Source organism: Pipistrellus kuhlii, unplaced genomic scaffold (assembly GCF_014108245.1).
Source record: "Pipistrellus kuhlii isolate mPipKuh1 unplaced genomic scaffold, mPipKuh1.p scaffold_m20_p_5, whole genome shotgun sequence".
NCBI lineage: Eukaryota > Metazoa > Chordata > Mammalia > Chiroptera > Vespertilionidae > Pipistrellus > Pipistrellus kuhlii.
In genome coordinates this window covers 70,664,500-70,685,568 of record NW_023425551.1, presented here as the reverse complement: position 1 = coordinate 70,685,568, position 21,069 = coordinate 70,664,500, and the positions used below count along the sequence as shown (strand labels likewise).

Sequence of the window (21,069 nt, the reverse complement as noted above, 5' to 3'; positions counted from 1 at the left end):
ATGGAAAGAAAAAATCAGGTTATTTAGACTGTTGTTATTATTATTATTATTATTATTACTACTACTATTATTATTGAAAGGAGAAAGAAACAAGACTGGAACAGTTGATGTTCATCTCGTTTGAGAAACATTTTCATAGTTTTTTCCACCTTATTAGTCTAGATGCTTTATTGGAAGCTTTAACTTCATGCTTTCTCAGCTTAGCAGCTGTTTCCCCTTCAAAATAGATCCTCTTCAATCCCTGATTTTCATTCCCAGATGCTATGCCCTCCAAGCCCTCTTTACTTCTTGCCTATGGCTCTGTAACCCTCCTGGTGAATATTTTCTATTACACCCTCTTCCTCTTCTGACATTACCTACTGTCATGAACTCCTAAAGCATCCTTCAAACACTGTCAATCCTCCAAAAATTAAAGAAAAAGAATAAACCTTCTGATTAGCTCCAGCATACATGCATCTTGTTCAGCCCAGGCTGGGTAATCAGTGATATTTGAAATACTTTGATTGATATGTAACCAGCTTTGCTCCTGTCTCCCACATGGTTGTTCAAAATACAAAATTGACCTCTTCACCCACTTGACTAAATTACCTCCTAGCTCATAGGTACAAGTGTCCCTACTTATCTCTATGGCTCACCCTTCCATTTCTTTTGTGCAAATCAGTGTCTTCCAATTCCCCCAGGCCCTATGCCATCCTTTAACTCTCCTTTTCCTTATGTCTTTAATCTTTCTTTGGGCTCTTTTCATGCTAAGCACCAGCTCTTGTCTTCCCTTTCTAAAATAACTTTCCTAATCTAGACGCTTCTCTGGCTATTACTGCATTTTCATTCTCTCTTCGTACCCACAAGGCTTCTGCATTTGCCACCTTTAGCATCCAACTCCTACTTTTTATCAAACCACGGTGATTTCCCTTCTTTCCCTTATTCTCCACTTAAAGTGCTCCTGTAAGGCCCCCTGTGATTTCCTCTTTCCCACACTCAGGGGCTTCTTCTCATGCTACCCATTCTGCTGACCACCTTCTCTGTGATGTGGCTACTCAATTCCACAGCCTCTCCTGCTTCTCTTCTCTCTTCATCCCTCCTTCTGGGTTTCCTTCCCAGGCTTCTTGCCTTTGTTTCCTTTGTAAATCTTGGTGTTTACAAGGATATTGGCCTTGCCCAAGCACTCTGATATTGACCCTTTCTTATCTTTATCTCTGCTGTTTCACCGGGGAATGTCACCCACACCTTGGCTCCTATTATATCCTATATTTGGATGACTCTCCACTCTAGTTCTAAGAGAAACACTCTTAGCCTGGCCAGGGTGGCTCAGTTGGTTGAGTGTCTTCCCGTGCACCGACGAGTTGTGAGTCTGATTCCAAGTCAAGATACATATCCGAATTGTCAGCCTGATCCCCAGTAGGTTGTGTGCAGGAGGCAGTCAATTGGTATTCTGTTCTCACACTGATGTTTTTCTCTCCCTCTCCCTTCCTCTCTCTCTAAAAAATCAATTTAAACACATTTTAAAAGAGAAACACTCCTGTTGGAACCTCTAGAAGCGAATTCCCAAGTGTCAATTGGATATTTGAAGTATATCCAATTCAACGTGTCCAACTGGAACTCATCTTTCTCCTCCCCAGACAAAGCCTGTATATCTTCTCATGTGTCTTTTCTTTGCCAATGGCAGTTCACAAAATTAAAAATCTTAAGGTTATTTTTAGTTGCTTGCATTTTCTCATATTCTACTTCCAACCAGTTGTAAAAAAAAATTAGTTGTACTACTAAATCATCTCGTAACTGTCTTATCCACTCCAACTCATGGTCACTATCCTGGGCCCCATTATCAGTTATCTGCCAACTGCATGCTGTTGTAAGTGTATCTTTATTTTTGGTTATTTGGTCCTTCAATCTATTGGCTACACTACCTCAAAATTTATTTTTAGTTTTTAAATTTTATTTTTCTACAGTTCAGCCCCTATCATCTGACTTCTCTCCTTTTACCTTTAAATCTTACAAACTAAAATATTCTTATCTTGTGATATATGTGTTTATTCACATATGCTTTCAATCTGCCTCTGCACTCTTTATCTGATTCTACATCACTTTCTTAAAAACTAGGCCAAGTCCTTCAACATGCCTGTGGCTTCATACCCTGTGTGTTCACACCTGTAATATTGTCCTTCCCTCCTCCTGTTGACTCTTACTCATCCTTCAAGCCCAGCTTTCTCACCAAACTAATGTGCAAGAAAATGAGCTATGAACTATGGGGCATATAAAGATATGTACAGAAATAATTATAACATCCAGTAGATAGGTTTCATAAGAGAGAAGTAATTACAGTATGAAGATTAAAGGAGGGAAGTTTTATTTGGAAGATTTCAGAGGAGCGGGAAGATTTTCTTTAGGCCTTGAAAGACATGGATGGAAATGGTGGCTGTGGTGTTCTGGTGTGTGCAGTGAGGGTGTGTTGGAGGTGTGTATGAGTCAGTACTCTTTGGAAAACGTGGTGTTCTCTGAACCTGCTGTAGGTGTTGGGGCTGAGTTGGGGGTAATAAGCCATGTGGTCTCTAGCATCCTCCCCTGCCAACACTTTCTCTAACTCAAGCAGCTCCATTCAGGTCTACTTTATGCATTAGACATTTGGTCTCAACCAGAGGTGATTTTGCCTTTTTGGAGGGACACTTGACAATATTAGGGGACATTTTCGGCTGTCACAACTGGGGTGTTCTCCTGGCATCTAGTGTGTATTTAAACACCCTTCAATGTACAGGACAGATACTCTCAGCTGAGAATGCTTTGACCCAAAATGTTACTAGTGCTGAGGTGGGGAGACCCCAAGTTAGACAAACACAGGGATTTTGCTTCAAGAAAATATTCTACAGTTAAATCAGACATTACAGGTGGAATCCAAAGCACAAAAGCAGCAGCATGCTGGTCTCATGAGCAGCATGCCTGCTCAGGAAAAACCAGAAGTCCTGTGAGGCTGAACCCTGTAGGGAAAAAGTGGAGATAAGGCGAGAGAGAGAGAGAGAGAGAGAGAGAGAGAGAGAGAGAGAGAGAGAGATGGCAAACTCAGAAAACAAAGGTGGGAACTCTGAACTGGCAGTGTTCCCATTGTATTTCATACAACACCCTGGGGCTGTGCACCTCGGGATCCTGCCTGGAGGGTACTGAGTGCAGCTGATGAGTTGGTATTGTGCTTTCTGGAGAAGAGATGGTATGCAATTACAAATTCGCTGCTCGAGATTAGATCATATTCAATGAAAATTGCCCACCAACCACACTGAGGAAAAGTGAGGGGCTGGTTTTTAAAGCTATTGTCATGATCAGAAAATACCTACTATGGTAGACTTCAAGTCTATTTTAAATTTTTACATTGATCATCTCAGTGTTTCTCCTCTCTTGTAAAGTAGGTACCATTACCACTATTAAATGGACAAAGGCCTGGGAGTCCACAAGGCACCCCACTTGCCCTGCAGCAGGACAAGGGCATGTGGCTGAACTGGGATCACTGCTTCCCGAGACCAGTCACTGTCCTACTGAAAAGCACAGGGTGTGGGCTAATTATTCCAGGATTGAAGACTTGGCACAAGTTCTTTCTTTTTCTTTTTTAAAAATCCTGTTTGGTGGGCATTCCTTCAAGAAGAGGAGTCACTATTTAAAATTGGATTTGTTGCCCTGACCTGTTTGGCTCAGTGGATAGAGCTCCCTGCTGTCACAAGTCTGCCAGTCAGCCAAGAAGGGGCTGACACCCTCTAGTAAAGATTCAATTGCTTTATGAGTAATCTGCATGAGATGAGCCAGGAAATAGGGTAGGCAAGGCCAAGAAGAAGTTTATGAACTCATTTGGGAACCATTCTAGCTTGTGGGCAAAGGGAATTAGACTTCACTATTTTTTACCATCATGCCACCTAAGAAGAGCTATGGTAACACTATCAACTCTGCTGCCCTTCAATTCCCCAACTTGTCAATACATTCCTACACAGTCAAAGCTAGTGTTGGATATAGAAAAACGGGAAGCCACGCTAATAATAACTATTGTTACCTCTGCTATTACTACTAGTAGTAGCAGCATTAATACTACAGTAGTCCCTCCTTATCTGTAGTTTGTTTTCTGTTATTTCAGTTACCTGCAGACAACCATGGCCTGAAAATATTAAGAAATATTTTGGAAAAATCCAGAAGTAAACAATTCATAAATTTTTATTGCATGTCATTCTCAGTAACATGATGAAATCTTATGCATGCTGTATGTAATAATACAATTAAATATTTAGAGAGAAACCATATTTATATAATTTTTATTACGATGTATTATAATTGTTCTATTGTTAGTTATTATTGTAAATCTCTTACTGTGCCTAATTTATAAATCAAACTTTATTGTAAATATGTATGTCAAGGAAAAACAGTACATCTAGGGTTTGGTACTATCCATAGTTTCAGGCATCCATGGGGGAGTCTTAGGACGTATACCCTTGGATAAAGGGGGCTACTGTATTACTTCTGCTACCATTATTATTAATATCATAGTTAATGTCTGTAGATTTGAAAAACTACAGAAATCCCTCCCTATTCAACAGACCCTCTCCCCTTAAAGCTAGAAACCCTTCCTTTGCTGATTACTTCTTTCTATCTCATCCAGAGTGTTTTGAAAATAACACTGTGTGTTTCTGAGAAGAGGTAACACATTCTGTTCCAAATGTTCGGAATGAAATTAGTCAGCCAGATTGTTTCTTACTGGCCTGGAAAAATGGCTTCTGAATCACCTGTAGAACTTGGAGCAAAATTGCTGCAGAGAGGGGTGGGGGAGGAAGGGCAGGGTACCCAGAGCAGAGGCTAAACTCATCAGAGAACTGATTTCTGCAGCTCCCCAGGCGGCCAGCCCTGTGACAGGAAACCCATTGTTCTGAGGCCGGCTGAGCCTGCACTGGGCATGGGGACTGTCTGAAGAAGTGGTGGCCACGGAGGGGTCTCTGAGCATCTGCACTGCAGACTTCCTGGCTGGTCTGCCAGAGGGCGACGCTTTTCACCTCTCATCCTGGAAAGCTCATGCGCTTTCTCCCAGCTGGCAGTTCCTTCAGGATGCCCACACCTCCTCTTCCTTAACAATCAAGGAAGTGACTACGCATACCAGTGTCAACATTTCAGCACTTACCAGATGCCTTTCCCATTCTTCTGGGGGCTTTAAAGTCAAATACAAACACCAGCTGAGATGGGTTTTACATAAGAGGTGTGCTCAGGAAGAGGTGTGTGCCAATCAATCGTTATTTTATATCTCATAATGTAATATAGTCGGGTAGGGATAGCAAAAGCTTTGTAAAATAAAGTCTCCACCATCACGAATGTATTTCATGAGGGAAGCCACACTTTACTGGAATGATTTTTTAGGGTGAGTATGGACTCTTAATACTGTCATTTGCGAAGGGGAGGGTTGGGTATTGTTATATGAGGGCTTTAGACAGAAGGCAATCTCTGCCTCTGTGCAAACTGCCGGGTCAGCGCGCCCCAGCGCTGGCCCCCCAGGCCTGGGGAGAGAGTTTGGCCCAGATAAACACCCGTCTTGTGACAGGAGGCTAGAAGTGAGTCCCAATCCTTTGCCTTTTCCTATTGTGACAACTGTGATTAAGTCATTTAATTTGGACCCCAATTTCTTTTTGAAAACTGGATGGAAAAAAACCCTCCAGCTTTCAACTTGTGGTTGAAGTTTAAAATGTGCTTAGAAGTAATAACATGTTTGTTGTTGTTGTTTTAATTGGTTTATCACAAACTGTTATGGCAAACAGAGTTAGTTTTGCTATTTTAATTTATTAGTAGTAGCATTGTCATTCACCAGTGTAAACTGGGGGGTGGGGAACATCAGGTAGATCTCAGATCTAAAATGAAAGCAAATGGATCAGAAATGGACATGAGACAACTGAGAGGTAAATAGGTCTACACAGGGAGATAACAAATAAAAAACAAACAAACCAGAGACACAGAATTGGATAACATGGGAGAAACTGTGGATACAAAGGCAGAGAAGTGAGAAGAGACATGGAAATGAGAAGTTCCAGGTCAGACTCCGAAGCAAAGGTGCTGACCTCACCCTTCGCTCTGTGCTGAAGATGGAAAGGCTTTTCCTTAGGCAGCAGCCTCCATGGACCTACGTCATCATGTCACTCCCTCTTGGATCTTCTCTACCAGGGCCTTGATGATCCAAGCATGACACATACATTTTTGGAATTTTGTTCTAGAATGGCTAAGCGGGAGCTGGCATCAAACCTAGTATTTTTCACAGTCTGAAGTCTAGAAAGAAAAAATCCATTGGGCATTTCCCACCCACGGCATGCCCATATTTCCTTGGCCACGAAAGGGCACCCGACATTCTTACCTGGAATGGTTATCTCCCCTTCCTGCTTCCATTCCACGCTACTCCAGTTCACAATGATCTCACTGCAGCAGTTCAGAGACACGGGGCTGTTGTCACACGTCACCTCCGTGTCACCATGGATAAAGATTCGGATGGGGGTCACATTAATCTTTTTTCTGGACTCATATTCAAAAATATCTATGGTCAGTTTGCAAATATATTCGCCTGCATGGAACACACGGAAGCATTCGTTACTAGGAGTTGATTACTATTGATACTTAGAATGACAGCCTCGTGGCATGTGTCATGACAGTGTTTTGAGAAACATCATTTTCAAACGCATCTGAGACTTGGTCTAACAGCCTTGAAGAAACGTTCAGGAGATGTGAAGGCCAATGAAGGTACTTCTGATGCCACAAGGCCATCTCACACTTGTTACTTACTGGTAAGTAACAAGTGTGAGGGGGTGACAGAGGTGGGAAGGAAAAAGCTGGAAAGCCTTGGAAAAGACTGGATAATTCTGGCATTCTACTGAACCCTGGCAAAATCAGAATCCACAAAGATGTGGTAGGACCTAGGTGAATGCAACCCAACTTTATTTACAGAAAATGATCCCCTGTTAGCCTCTGGACTCTCCTGGACTTATTCAATTATAGAATGTCAGGTTTAAGACTTGTACTCTGAGCCCTACAGTTTGACTCAGTGGAAAGAGTGTCAGCCTGCTGACTGAGGGGTCCCAGGTTCAATTCCAGTCAAGGGCATGTAACTTGGTTGCGGGCACATCCCCAGTAGGGGGTGTGTAGGAGGCAGCTGATCCATGTTTCTGACTTTCTCTCCCTCTCCCTTCCTCTCTGTAAAAAATCAATAAAATAAAATAAAAAAGACTTGTGCTCTGAGGTTGCTGGGGAAAGGGGCAAGGAGGGGCAGATAGAAAGGATTGCAATGGAAGACAAGGAAATTTTGAGGGGAGGTGATGGAAATGTGTACTCTACTTATTAGGATGATAGTTTCAGTGGTACACATAAATCAAAACTTATTAAATTGTTCACTTTAAATATGCACAGTTATTACATGTCGATTCTACCTCAACAGAGCTATTTTAAATTTTAAAAAATTAAGAGCATAAATCTGTTTTTTGTGTTAGGTTCCAAACTCCTAAGCTTCAGTAAACGTGGAAAATTGTATTTGTCTCCCAAGACTAATTTGCTTGGCTTGAAATGCCATGGGCTTGATTTTCAATTTGGAAAAGTGGAGCCTGGTGACTCCTTTTTGGAGATGAGATGCTCTCTACACGTCTGTTCTCTCTGAGCCCTTCATCCCTTCCCTCCCACCAGTGGGTTACTGGGCAGACACCTACCCGCGTCCCCCAGAGTGATGTTGAACACGGTGAGGCGTGACACGGAGGTCAGGTTGTTGAGCACGGTGGTGTACACCCAGAACCGGCTGCCGTTTTGGATGTCAGAGTGCTTCCCCACGTGGTGCCAGGACACGTTGGAGGAAGGAATGTCGGTTTCACACACCAGAGTTACCGTATCCCCTTCAAAGATGATTTCTGGTGTGACAGAGAATCTGGTTTCATCTGGAAACGCAAAAAAAAAAAAAAAAAAAAAAAAAAGAATTAGTAGGGTTCCAAAGCAAATAGAGGCAACTACTACTACTCACCAGACGCCACTCCACAGGGTCTCAGGAGTCGCCACAGCATCTCATCTGGCAACACGTCCTCCTCCCTCCATCCCTGGGCAGCTGTTACCTGAGGCCCAACGAGTGAGAGCCCGCCAGTTTTGTATACTAGGGACATGACCTCCAGTGTGGGGTCTGTGCACACTTAAGAGTGCCCCGTGGCAGTAATGGGGATCCCAAGTATATTTTTAATATTTCAAATAGTCTAGCAGAAAATTGGGAGGTGACTTAGGGGAATAGTTGCTATTGTTATTGTTTTCACAGTAAAACTCTGGAGAACCAGTGCATGAAGTAATCCCCCGGATAGAAACATATAATTTGTTATTTTTGTGTGTCCTTCTAAGGTGGTGATTTTATACAACAGGCAGTTCTCCCTCTAAGCTGTGTCTTGTGCATGTCCTTCCTGCAGTCCATGTGGGAGGGATGGGAGGAGCTGGGCAAGGAGGCACTCTGAGCCTCTTGTGTGTGGGCTTCCTGCTCAGACCAGACTTCTGCACACTATAAACATGGAACTCAAACACCATACAATTCATTTCGGGTGGTCTGAGGTTCTGATAAAAAAAAGTCAAGATATCTAAATGTTTCTTACCTTTTTTTTTTTAGGTTCCTATTTAGGTTTAAGATTTTTAAAAAGCACATTCAACCATTAGGAATCAGCGCCATTTATAAATAATTAACACAGTGGACTAGCTTTGAAGTCACACACTCTTGTGTTACTTGCTATACGTCCTGGAGCAAATTATTTGCCCTCTCTAAGCCTCCATTTCCTCACCTGTAAAATGAAGATAGTAATATTTGCCTCAGGGAATATGTGAAGATGAAATATGTGGGACACACCAGGCTTTTCATAAAAAATATACAATAATAGTGCCCTCTTTTCATTACTATTGTTGCTAATAACTATAACTAGTAAAACTGCCAGGATCATATGGTTGCATAGAACTGATCATAGATTTATTGAAAGTAATTAAATAAAGAGATATCTAGTTAAGGGACCCTGCTGATTAATTGAGGATCACCAGAGGGTTTATACGTGACAAAACCAATGGCACTGTTCTAAAGATTGCCAAGAACTTTTTGTGCTTCATAAAGACAGATTTAAAAACAGGTTCCTGATACCAACTCATTCACTCAGCATTTTTCTTTCCTGTTCTTTTCCTCTGCCCTGTCCCTCAAATATAATTTTCTAAAAGCACACAGTCACTTGAATTTTTTGATATTTGTAGTCTGGGTAGACACCACCAATACTACGGAGAGCAGGGCAGTGTCTGTGCGCCCCATGGAATGGCACAAAACATAAGTTCATGTTTCGTGGTCTAAGGCTGAGTACATCACAGGCTCCCATTCTGGTCTTTGAAGGAGGAAAGGATGGATGTAGATCCTCTGCAGACAGGGGAGTTGAGTACTATTCCCAATGACTTCCTTGTTCTTTGGAAGAATAAGCCATGGGTACTAAACCACCATTATTTCTGGACTGACAGCCACTGATCAGTAAGGCTGCTGCATCTTATTCATTTAAATGTCTGATTATTCTCAGCACAACTGAAATTTTTTTGGGAAAAAATAATAATTGAAGAATGCCTATGCAAGAAACTACTCATTTATGCCCTTAGAACAGTAAATAAAAATAAATTTTAAGGGTGATATTAGGGGTGAAGATGTGGCATTGTTAAAATTTCTTCTGTGTGAGTCCATATTTTTAGGCTACTTATTCCCCCCCCCCCTTTTTTTTTTATAGCTTTCCAGGTTTCATCAGTTTGTTCTGAAAATTTCCCTTATTTCTTCTGAAATTTTGTTTTGTTATTTTATCTTGCTTATGTTGCAGCACTTTCTTACCATTGTGTATCTCTCTTTCAATATTTTATTTAAAAGAAAAAGATCTGCTGTTAAAAATACCAGCAGAGAATGTAAAGAGAAAGACCACAAACCTGCTGTGAGGAAGCCTAGCTGCTGAGAAGGTCACCTTCCCTCCCAATTGTGCCCTTGGCCCTGTCTGCACTGTCCTGCCCCAAGGTGGACCACGCTATGCCAAAGAAGAACTACCTTTACTTGGGAACCATGGGCCTGTGTTATCCAGGATGTCTGTGAGCCAAACTCCAGCCTGCCAAATCTCTGCCCAGCCAGCTCCCCTTGGCACCCTTTGGACAACAACATAGGTCCACCCACCTCCTAACACAATAGAGCCCAGCACTACTCCATTTGTAAGATGTAGGAGAACATCTAAAATCCCAGGACTCTCACCACTGCTGGACGTGATCCAAAGCAGGAGTTCTCAGACTTTTCTGGGCATCAAATCACCTGGAGGGCTTGTTGAAACAGATTGGCCCTGCTTGGTCTGGGGTGGCCCTAAGAATTTGCATTTCCAACAAGTTCTTCTGCAGTGCAGATGCTGTTGGTCTCGCACCACACTTTGCAGCTACTGCTCTAAAATAACAGGGCCCCCTATTTAATACCAGGGCACTTCATGAATATCCCAACCTGCACCACAATGTTGGTTGTATTTTTTTTGGATATCTTGGACCTGTTACAGTAATTTTTAAAATCCATAAACCCAGATGGCTCTGTGGCCCCCTTACAAAATCCCTTTCCTGGCACCCTCTCCCCCAACTACAGTGAATTAGCCTTTTTGAGAAGTCTCTGCACCAGCCTAAGGCAGAGAGATGGCGCATAGACCTCTATGCTGGGGGACCGGAGACTCTCTCTATAGGGGACAGCGCAATGTAATTTCATAGATTTCAGCATAACAATAAACACCCTTATCATATCTAAATGGAATCATTGCACAGGAAAAAAGAAATGTAGCAATGTCTACTCACTACTAATCACTGCTTGGAAAGAAGTGTAGTCCATTTTGTAGGTCTGGTTGAGGTTCTGTGTGACCAGCTCATTCGCTCTGTGCATTACTGCAGGGGATGGCGTTGTAGTTCTGATTTCATACGCCACAACCACACTTCCGGGCCTGGATGGAGACCATGCAGTTCAGTAAAGCAATAACTGACCTGGAAGAATCTAGATCCTTATGGTTTATTTGTATGAGAAAACAAAATGGTAGGAAGGGTTCACTAAACTCAATGTGTTTTCAAGCTCTAGTTGAAAGCCTGAGGCGAGGCATGGACACTCCACTGTATACCAACAGGTAACATAAATAACAAAATAGCCAGGCAGGGGTGAGTGAACAAATCACATAAGCTGGCCATAGGCTGGCAGCCACAATGCAGAGAGTTGTCCTACAGCCATGCTGGCCCGGGGTTACCAGAGAAGCTTAATGTCAAGTGAAGCCAAAATCCTCACTGTCTCTGTACACATTCTTAACATTGGCAACTAACTGTTTGAAAAACTGTGCAAACCTTCTCAGGTCGGCCAGGGCGCCCAACTCTAGGGGGCACCTGTCGTCCTGGCTGGCCACCTTTTCTTGAATAAATGCATCATTGTGTGACATTATTTCACTTTTATATTTCTGAACTTCCTAAACTACAAACTTAGCCCATATCTTTGTAAAATTCTTATGTGCATAGAATGAACACGAGTCTTTTTTCACCTTCCTTCTAAGTAGGTGCCTCTGTAAGGAGTGAGCTACAATTCTCAATATTTCGGCCACTTTCAGCCCCAGCATTCTGCCCATGTTGAGTGTCCCAGAAGACCCTCCTCTAACGGGCTTTTCCTCCTTCACTGATGTGTTGACCTGTGATAGAAACGACCCAATTACAGCATTCTTACCTGAACCCTGTCACGGTCACCAATTTGAAGCCAGGTAAAATACTGTAACCTTTCCAGAACTGAAAAATAAAGCAGACAGTGTCATGTAGCAAGGTTCATTGAAAGAGATCTCAGAGATTAGAAACAGGGTAAAAAGCCCATCTTCCTTTTTCACCCTGAGTGAAATCTCCTCCTGTGTATTTTGTTAGCTCTGGCATCAGCTGATCTCTGAAGAAGTCACTCCTATTATCTACTTCGGAATGTCTATGTTCTCTAAGAAGCAAACACCAGGTTAAATGTAGAAACATTTACTACTACTCAGGAAAGCAACTAGGAAAGAATATGGGAAGCCTTGCAGTGTGGCTCATTGGTTGAGCGTTGGCTCATGAGCCAGGAGATCATGGTTGGATTTCTGATCAGGGCGAATGCCCAGATTGCGGGCTCAATCCCTAGTAGAGGGTGTGCAGGAGGCAGCAGATCAACTATTTTCTTTCATTATTGATGCTTCTATCTCTTTCCCTCTCTCCTCTTCTCTCTAAAATCAACAAAAATGTATGTATTCAAGAAAAAAAAAATGGGAGAGGCAGCAGGAAGGCAGAGTGAGACATTTGACCACAAGTGGAAGAGATTGGGAATGAAGGTTGGATGAAACCATCCTAGACTGAGCCTGGGAAGGTTTGGGAAGGCCTTCAAATGAGTCTGAATCTGGAAATTGCAGACCTGCCGAGCTCATTCATTAGCAGTGAGCAATAAGCACTGTCATGACCACCAGAGGCAGCAGCTGAGGGGCATGGTCAATTACATTCCCGATAGTTGGAGATCTAGGAGGTACACTTAAGGCCACTGCACTGTCTCATGCTTCACTTAACATATTGCAGCACTGTTTGAGCCAATGTGGTTTATGATGATGTTTTTACTCCAGTTCGTTCCTCTGAATATCAACCCTATAGGAAATTCAATTTAATTTAAGTCACATAAATAGGACAGATGCAATGTGCAAAGCACTCTGTACCAGGTACCTGCATGGGTGGGATCCAGATTTTAGTATGTGACTCTCTTTCCTCAAACATACGTGATTTTGCATGTGGGTGGGTATATAAGAAGGACTCTCATGATGTATAGAAATATTACATGCCACATATATAAATCAGATGTCCAAGAGCTCTATAGCATCAGGACTCTAACATGGCACCATGGAAAATGATAATATTTATGTGGCACACTCAAGTTTGCTCCTAGCCTGCTCCTGGCTTGAGGTAGGAGCTCATCTGCCCAGAGAGTTAGGGAAGTCATGATCTCAGGCTACCTGTAATAATTTGTGCGACACCAGTGGGGATGGTTTATTCCAAATAAGATAATTTGGAAAAGTAAAGCATTTAAGTTTAGATGAAGTCATCCACTATAATTCACTGACAATAGTGTCTGGCACACAGTTAACACTCAGGGAATAGTATCTATTTTCACAGGAGTAAACTTAAATCTGGTTTAAGAGTGAATGCCTATGAACTATTAGCATAGAGTGATTTGGAACAGAGGGTTCCAAATATCTGAATCAACTCTATCCTGGAAAGAAGTCCCATCTAAAGGTCAAGATGATGTCCAATCATCCCCTGAACACTGATTCAAGCTCTTATGAATTCATCATCCCAGAAGTACAGGAATAGTTTTAACATCCACATTCATAAATTCTGAAAGATCCAAGCAAACTATCCATAGTCAATGTAATAGATTTAGTGCAGCCCAAAGTTTGTTTGGTCCAGAGGCCTGTGAGACCAAAACCTACCGCTGTTTCCAAGTCAGTCTTGTAGGACCTATAGAGGGCAGAGGAAGTGTTCTTGAGATCTTCTTGAAAGCCCACATTGAGTCTGACTGACATTCTCAGGGTTATGTCTGAAAAAAGGGGGAAATATTTTAAAATTTCATGTTAGCCTTTAAGATCACACAGGACACAGAAACATTTACTTGATCTTACACCAAATAGCCACTCAGCAAAATGAATATCTGATGAGCAGTTACTTACCTCTCCAGAGCTGACAAAAAGGTCCACTGGGAGGCAGTCCTTTAAGGCAATTGCAATGATGCCCAGCAGGGGCATTGTCCTGCTCTTGACACGTGAGATTGTGAAGGCACTGTTCCTGAGGCCACCTATAGCCTGTCTCACAGGAGCACCAGATTTCATTTCCAGTAGGCCTGCAGACTATCATCAACCAAAACAGTGAGGAGAGAGAAAGTGATCACCACTTTTGCATTTATAGACTGCAAATATAGTCTAACTCCACTCCATATTGGCCTTCTGATAAGTTCAAGAGTACTGCATGAGATTCCCATGACTCCTGTATGTAACACCATGCTATTAGACATGGGCATCTAAAAGATGACTATCCAACTAGCCCAGGGCATGCCTACAATGATAATATGAGAGATTTCTGACATACAGTAGCCAGCCTCCAAGATGGGCCCTTACTATCCCTACCTCTGGGCATTCACACTCTTATGTAGTTCTCTCTCAGATTGTACCGAGCTTGGTCTGTTTGACCAATAACTATATTATAACAGAAGTATTACTTCTGAGATTAGGTTATAAAGACACTCTGGCTTTCACTTTGGAGGCTCTCTCTCATTCTCTCTTGCATCACTTGCTCTGGGGGAAGCCAGCTATCATCACATGAGAACATGTCATGACATTTCACAAAACTACAGAGTGAGGAACTGAGGTCTCCAGCCAATAGCTAGTGAGGAAATGAGGCCTGCTGGGAATCACATGAGTGAGCTTGAAAGAGAATTTTCCACCCCCAGTTGAGCCTTCAGATGACTGCTCTTCTGGTGGACAGCTTGACAACCTCATGAGAGATCCTGAGTCAGAGCCTGCTAAGCTTTTCCCAAATCCTGAGTCAGAGCCTTCAGAAACTGTGACATGTTTGTTGTTGTTTGTTTGTTTGTTTTTAAATATATTTTTATTGATTTTTTTATTTTTTATTTTATTTTTTTTACAGAAAGGAAGGGAGAGAGATAGAGAGCTAGAAACGTCGATGAGAGAGAAACATCGAACAGCTGCTTCCTGCACACCCCCTACTGGGGATGTGTTCGCAACTAATGTACATGCCCCTGCCTGGAATCGAACCTGGGACCTTTCAGTCCACAGACTGATGCTCTACCACTGAGCCAAACCGGCTTTGGCAAGTTTGTTGTTTGAATGCTAAGTTTTGGGGTAATTTGTTATACAGCAATAGATAACAAATGAAGAGTACAAGCAAAATTGTGCCTTTTACATTTCATGTCAAATGTGAGCAGCCCAAACAGACTCTGATACTAAGGGGACACTGAACATGCTCTGAAAACAGAGTGCTGAATTTATTTCTAAAACTGGACCAAAGTCAAATCACTAGGAGCTATTTTTTTCTGCAGATGGGCACCTGGGCAAAGGCTCAACAGAGTGACTTTCCAAAAGAAAGCCATGAAATAATTGCTCCTGAAATAGGAGAAACAACTGAGTCCCAGTGAGTCCTTGGATGCTGATGTAGGCCCGTGCTCTGGAAGTTGGTGAGAGCTGGGCAGAAGCTTAGGGAGCAGAGGGTGTCCAGCCTGCTGGTGAGGGTGGGGATCATTGGTGGGGGAATTTGAAGGGAGCCAAAAAGACCCCCTTTGTCAAAATCTCTCTTTTACTGACCTGAAATCCCACTGCTAAAGCATTTTTTGTTTTGTTTTTGTTTCTTTTGAGAAGAATATGGGGGTAGTATTTGAAGAACTTTTGACTCTCATGTAAAATACAAACTTGCTTTAAGAGGATGACAAAAGCAATCATAACCAGACCAGTTACCACATTCCAGGTATTATTTGGTACTTTACATACACTGTCTGGCCCTTAGTTTTGTTTGCTAGAAAGTCCCAAGTCTGGGAGGTCCTGCTTAATGCCTTAGTTCTGACCTGGGCATGTACCTGGTTCCTATTTCCTGACCTATGATGCCAAAAAAGAAGGAAACTTCTGCTTATCAGTCTCCTGAACTTATACTTTCCATATCCACTGATTGCCCAGAGTAAGAGGATCCAGTAGTTTTCATGGCCATATCTTGGGACCACTTTGTGACAACCAACCAACAAACCACCAAGTAAACATGTGGTCACCATTTAAAATAAGCAAACTGGATGCAGAGTTTACCAATAGAGATTTCATCTGGAAGGCAATGAAGCAACAAAACCACAGGTCAAGCTCGTTGGGTCATTGTACTTGCCTACTCAGTATAATTTGTTCTAATGGGAAGGAGCTCAGAGAGCCTTACTCTTGATATGCCCAATCCTCCCTTCTGAAGCAAAGGGGCTTTTACTTACCTGTTGTCACCTCTATGCTCAGAATGTTGGCAGTGACGTCAGTGTCATTGCCTTGAATTGGGAAACTGAGGCTGTTCAGGTAAGCTTTGACAGGTTCCAGGAAGGAGGCATTTTCAAAACTCATCTCAATATCAACAGTGTATTCTTGAGCTGTAGGATGACTTGTGGCAACTGAAATGAAACATAAGGAGGCTGTGAGAATTTACTGTGGGTGGTGGAGAGAGAACACCATAGACATTTTAGCACTTAAAGGTGATGACTGGAACATGTGGATGCTGGGCCACATCAGCCTTTAAGAATTTCTAGCAAAGCCCTGGCTGGTTTGGCTCAGTGGATAGAGTGTTGGCCCATGGACTGAAGGGTCTTAGGATCAATTCCTGTCAAGGGCACAGCATGCAGGAGGTGGCCAATGTTTCTCTTTCTCTGTATCTCCCTCTCCCTTCCACTCTCTCTAAATATCAATGGAAAACTATCCTTGGGTAAAAATTAACAACAACAACAAAAGAATTTCTAATAAAATTTTTAGAAGAAAAGAAGAATTTGGATACTGACCACCACCAAGCCCCCCTATTGCACATCCTCTCTACAATTTTACTATTTAAACCAAGAAGGCAACTGATCTATTTGGTCCCAGAGCAGTGGTTTCTGGCCATTTAAGAGATTCACAGGCTAAGCTCAGGACTTGTCCTTCCTCTCCATTCCCACATCCTTCTTCGTGTCCAAGGCCAAGGCCTTCCGTGTGGAGAATAGACTGTAATAGGACAAGAATAAAAACAGAGAGACCTAGCATGCAGGCCTTGGCAACAGTCTAGACAATAAATACCAATACAAGTTCTGACTCACCAGGATGACTCAATATGTTTCAAACATCATTCAATTGACATGCATGTATTTTTAGAGATGAATTATGCAAACTTGAGACCTCTGGGGAAAGTCATCTACTTAATTACCTTTGCTCCTAGACTGGCATGGCTCTTGGTTTTTACTCTGTATTTCAGAATATGATAGGTGTTCCACAAAAGCAAAGTTGGCAAGTTGTAAAGTAAAATGAAAGTGATCTTTAGCTCTTCATTTTTTTTCCAAATTGTCTTCAGGCTGGCTGACTGGCTATCATTCTAGATGCATCTGGCCTCCAACACATACATGCCCACTACAGGCAGAGCAGACAGTGTATGTGTATCCTTTATAATAAAGCCTAGGTGGTGTCATGCATGGCATTATCACAAGATGGCCACCACAGATGGCTGCCCCCACATTGTCACAAAATGGTCACCACAACATGGCTACCACAAAATGGTTGGCAGGGGAGGGCAGTTGGGGGCAAACAGGCCAGTAGGGGAGGGCAGTTGGGGACAACCAGGACTGCTGGGGAGGGAAGTGGGGGGTGATTGAGCCATCAGGGTTGAGCAGTTTGGGGTGATCTGGCCAGCAGGGGAGCAGTTAGGCATCAACCAGGCCAGCAGGGGAGTGGTTAGGAGGTAAGCAGTTAGGAGCCAGCAGTCCTGGATTGTGAGAGAGATGTCCAACTGCTGGTTTAAGATCAGGCCTAAACCAGCAGTTGTACATCCCCAAAGGGTCCCAGATTGGAGAGGGTGCAGGCTTGGCTGAGGGACACCCCCTCCCCATGCACAAAGCCTGTAGTATATCTATAATAATAAAAGAGTAATATGCTAATTAGACCAGATGTCCTTCCAGATAAAGCTGGGACTGGAGCAAAGCCACCTGGGTCCCAGGTGCCAGAGGGAAGCCAGTGCTGGCAGTTGGGGTAAGGAAGGCCTACTCTTGCATGAATTTTTATGTATCGGGCCTCTAGTATATACTGTATTTTTTGAACCATAAGACGCACCTTTTTTCCCCCAGAAGTGGGGGGAAAAAGTCCCTACGTCTTATGGTCCAAATATAGCCTACACATATACTTTAAAAAAAAAGTTTTTTTACTTGCCCGGCTCTGTGTGGTCTCTGTGTGCTTGCCCGGCTCTAAAATGGTTCTAAATGCTGCTGTTTACTTTACAGGGTTGATTACATGTGTTTATGACTGTGATGTTGGGTTTTACTGCACATAAAATATTTTAGGACACTATTTGTTTCAGAATCTTTTTTTCTTCATTTTTCTTCTCTAAAAACTGGTGCGTCTTATGGTCCGGAGCGTCTTATGGTCCGAAAAATACAGTACATAGGTGTCATATAGTTTCCTATATGACATCATGTCTGGCACACTAGATGTAAGCTCCTCTAGGGCAGGAACTGTTTCATTTCTCATAGCCTTACTCACTCTATCTAGCCTGAAGTTACTACATAGTAAGTTTAACCTGTGACTCTGAGTTGAGTCACAGATCCACCTCTCTGTCATCACTGGAATCATTGGCTCATTCTTGGCTGAAATATATAACTGGAGCGGAAGCCATGGACTAGGTTAGAAGCTAATGAACAACCTTCAAAAATTAAGAAAAAAATTTATAGATACATTGAGAAGACAAGTTGCAGCTTATTTTATTTTGTCAGTTAAGTAAGAAAAAGATAAGTAAATACTTACAAAACAATTACCTTAAATTTTAAGTAAAATCTGGACCTATGATGCATATTTTACCATACAATAAAAAATTTTGTCTATTTTCTAAAAGGGCAATGAATGTCTCCCATAAAATTGCAAGATTTGCTCTCAATGTTCCAAGGATAATTTATGTGAAACACTAAAGTAGAGTAAATTTACTATGGGAAATTCCAGTTGATAAATGTTTATGGTAGAAAATGTTTGTTTTCTTACAGTTGCAAACTATGTTTGTCTTAGCATGTTGGTTTAACTTGCCAAACTTGTTGAGAATTATTTCATTTTTTGGCATCATTCAACTTAATATAATTAACACAAGCTGAAAAAAACAGATTTTCTTAAAATTAAGAATGCATTTTGTCCTTGCTCAGAGGTTAGATAGGGGTGTTGAACTCAATCAGAGAAGGAGCCAAAATCTAAAATCCAGCCTAAATCGCGGGCCGAATGGTTTACTGAACAGTCATAAACTGTCATTGTGATGGAAACGCAGCGGAGTGCAGTGATGACAGCGCAGTGCGGGCCACATTGCAAGGCCTGGCGGGATGGATTTGGCCCGCAGGCCTTGTGTTTGACACATGTGGGTTAGAACATTGGCACACATAACAAAGGGTATTTGGTTGGATTCCCAGTCAAGCGCACATACCTGGGTTGTGGGTTCACTCCTCAACCATCCCAAGTTGGGGTGTGTGCCAGAGGCAACCAGTCAATGTGTCTTTCTTACATTGATGTTTCTCTCTCTCCTCCTCCTTCCCTTCCACTCACTCTCTCTGAAAAGCAATGGAATAAATATCCTCAGGTGAGGATGAAAACAACCACAAAAAAGAATGCACTTTAAAATATATATACTTATATATAAAATTGATTTTTTACAGAGAGGAAGAGAGAGGGATAGAGAGTTAGAAACATCAATGAGAGAAAAACATCGACCAGCTGCCTTTTGCACACCCCCCTACTGGGGATGTGCCTGCAACCAAGGTACATGCCCTTGACCGGAATAGAACCTGGGACCTTTTAGTCCGAAGGCCGATACTCTATCCTCTGAACCAAACCAGTTTCTGCAAAAGAATACACTTTAAGGTGCATTTTCTCCTTACAAAGATATATTTCCTGCAGAACAGGTGACTTTTAAAACCCAATCTCAGTCTGTCATGATACTATGTTTCTCTCAAGGAGGCTGTTGTCTAAAATTTCCTGGTTTTCTTTTTTTCTTTTTTTCTTTCTGATTTTCAAATGGTTTTGAGATGAAAACAAGCTTCGGGGTGTTGGTTTGGGGGACTGCTTATCTTAATTTATGTGCTCTGAACTCTAGACACAGTATGTTGTCCCTGGGAATATTTGCAAGCAGGGCAGGTGTGCCTTAGAGCACATTCTTTTTCCTGAAAAGTAATGCAGCACTATTCATACCCTCGAGAGGATTCTTAGCTACGGGATCCTCTTTGCTGTGGTCAGGCGACTCTCCTCCCATGAATGTAAACAGGATTTCCTGGGCGGGAGCTGCTTTTGAGATGAATGAGGGCTATAACAATCCATATCCCCCACTTCGTCATCTGCAGTGTTGCATCCCAGGGTCTGATCGTAGCATAATATTAATGTCTGCCTGAGGGCCCTGTCTACCTCCCACCCGTGAGCCCACCACTCAGTGCTTTTTGCAGACTTAGTTGCAGAACAAGCATTGGTCTGGAAAGCACGTGGTGATTCATGGGTGTCTTCACTCCCCACTGAAACCAGCGCAGTGAGTTCTGCTGAAAAGAAGGATCGGGCCTAAACCAACAGTCGGACATCCCTCAAAGGAACATCTCCCAAAGTTTTGGGAGTTGAGCCCAAAACTTAAAATACTAAGAGGAAAGTTCCCATGCCTCTAGCAAGTCCAAGTCTATGGGATCTGTGCAACTACTAATCAGAGCACCAGCCTCTAAGGCCCTCTATCCCTTATCCACCTTTTATGTTCAGTAACTTCTAAAGGAGTCTCAGAGTAACCCTTGGCCTGCAGATCACTTCTCCCTGATCAAAGACTGGTAAATATGGGGATCTCTAAAAGAGAAGGAAACATCTTCTCCTTAAAATGGTCAGTTCTTCTAAATAGGCTAAAAAAACAACAACAACAACGAACACACACACACACACACACACACAAAAAAAAAAAAAAAAAAAAAAACACAAAAACAAACAAACAAACACAAAAGCACCCTATTCCAGTGTCACCTTCACTTGACTGATAATTACACCCACCTAGTGAATTCTACACACACAGATATTTTGGAGCTTCAGTCTATGTGAGCTAAAGTAGAATCTTGATGAGGGATGCCCAGAAATGTGTATTTTTTCCCCTAATTCCCACAGGTGCTTCTGGTGACCAAGCACATTTGGGATCTAACATTCGAATCCAAATGAGGAAACTGAGAAGGTGATCTTGGAGAACCAATATATGCCCATAAGTTTATTCTTGGCTTAAGCATGGAATTTTGTTTTCAACACAGTCTGGTGGTGCTCC

General features: G+C 42.4%; 1 protein-coding gene across 4 annotated transcripts in view; it reads right to left on the bottom strand.

Annotated features, from left to right (window-relative positions):
* ADGRF5 (adhesion G protein-coupled receptor F5) overlaps nt 1-21,069 on the bottom strand; it is a 100,412-nt gene that overhangs the window by 19,624 nt on the left and 59,719 nt on the right. For all 4 annotated transcript variants that reach the window (XM_036413555.2, XM_036413554.2, XM_036413553.2 and 1 more), the window contains 7 exons: nt 16,031-16,201; nt 13,725-13,901; nt 13,488-13,594; nt 11,726-11,784; nt 10,825-10,967; nt 7,686-7,907; nt 6,350-6,553 (listed from right to left, as the gene is read on the bottom strand). In XM_036413555.2, coding sequence (XP_036269448.1) covers nt 6,350-6,553; nt 7,686-7,907; nt 10,825-10,967; nt 11,726-11,784; nt 13,488-13,594; nt 13,725-13,901; nt 16,031-16,201 — 1,083 coding nt within the window. The remainder of the gene's footprint in view (nt 1-6,349; nt 6,554-7,685; nt 7,908-10,824; nt 10,968-11,725; nt 11,785-13,487; nt 13,595-13,724; nt 13,902-16,030; nt 16,202-21,069) is intronic.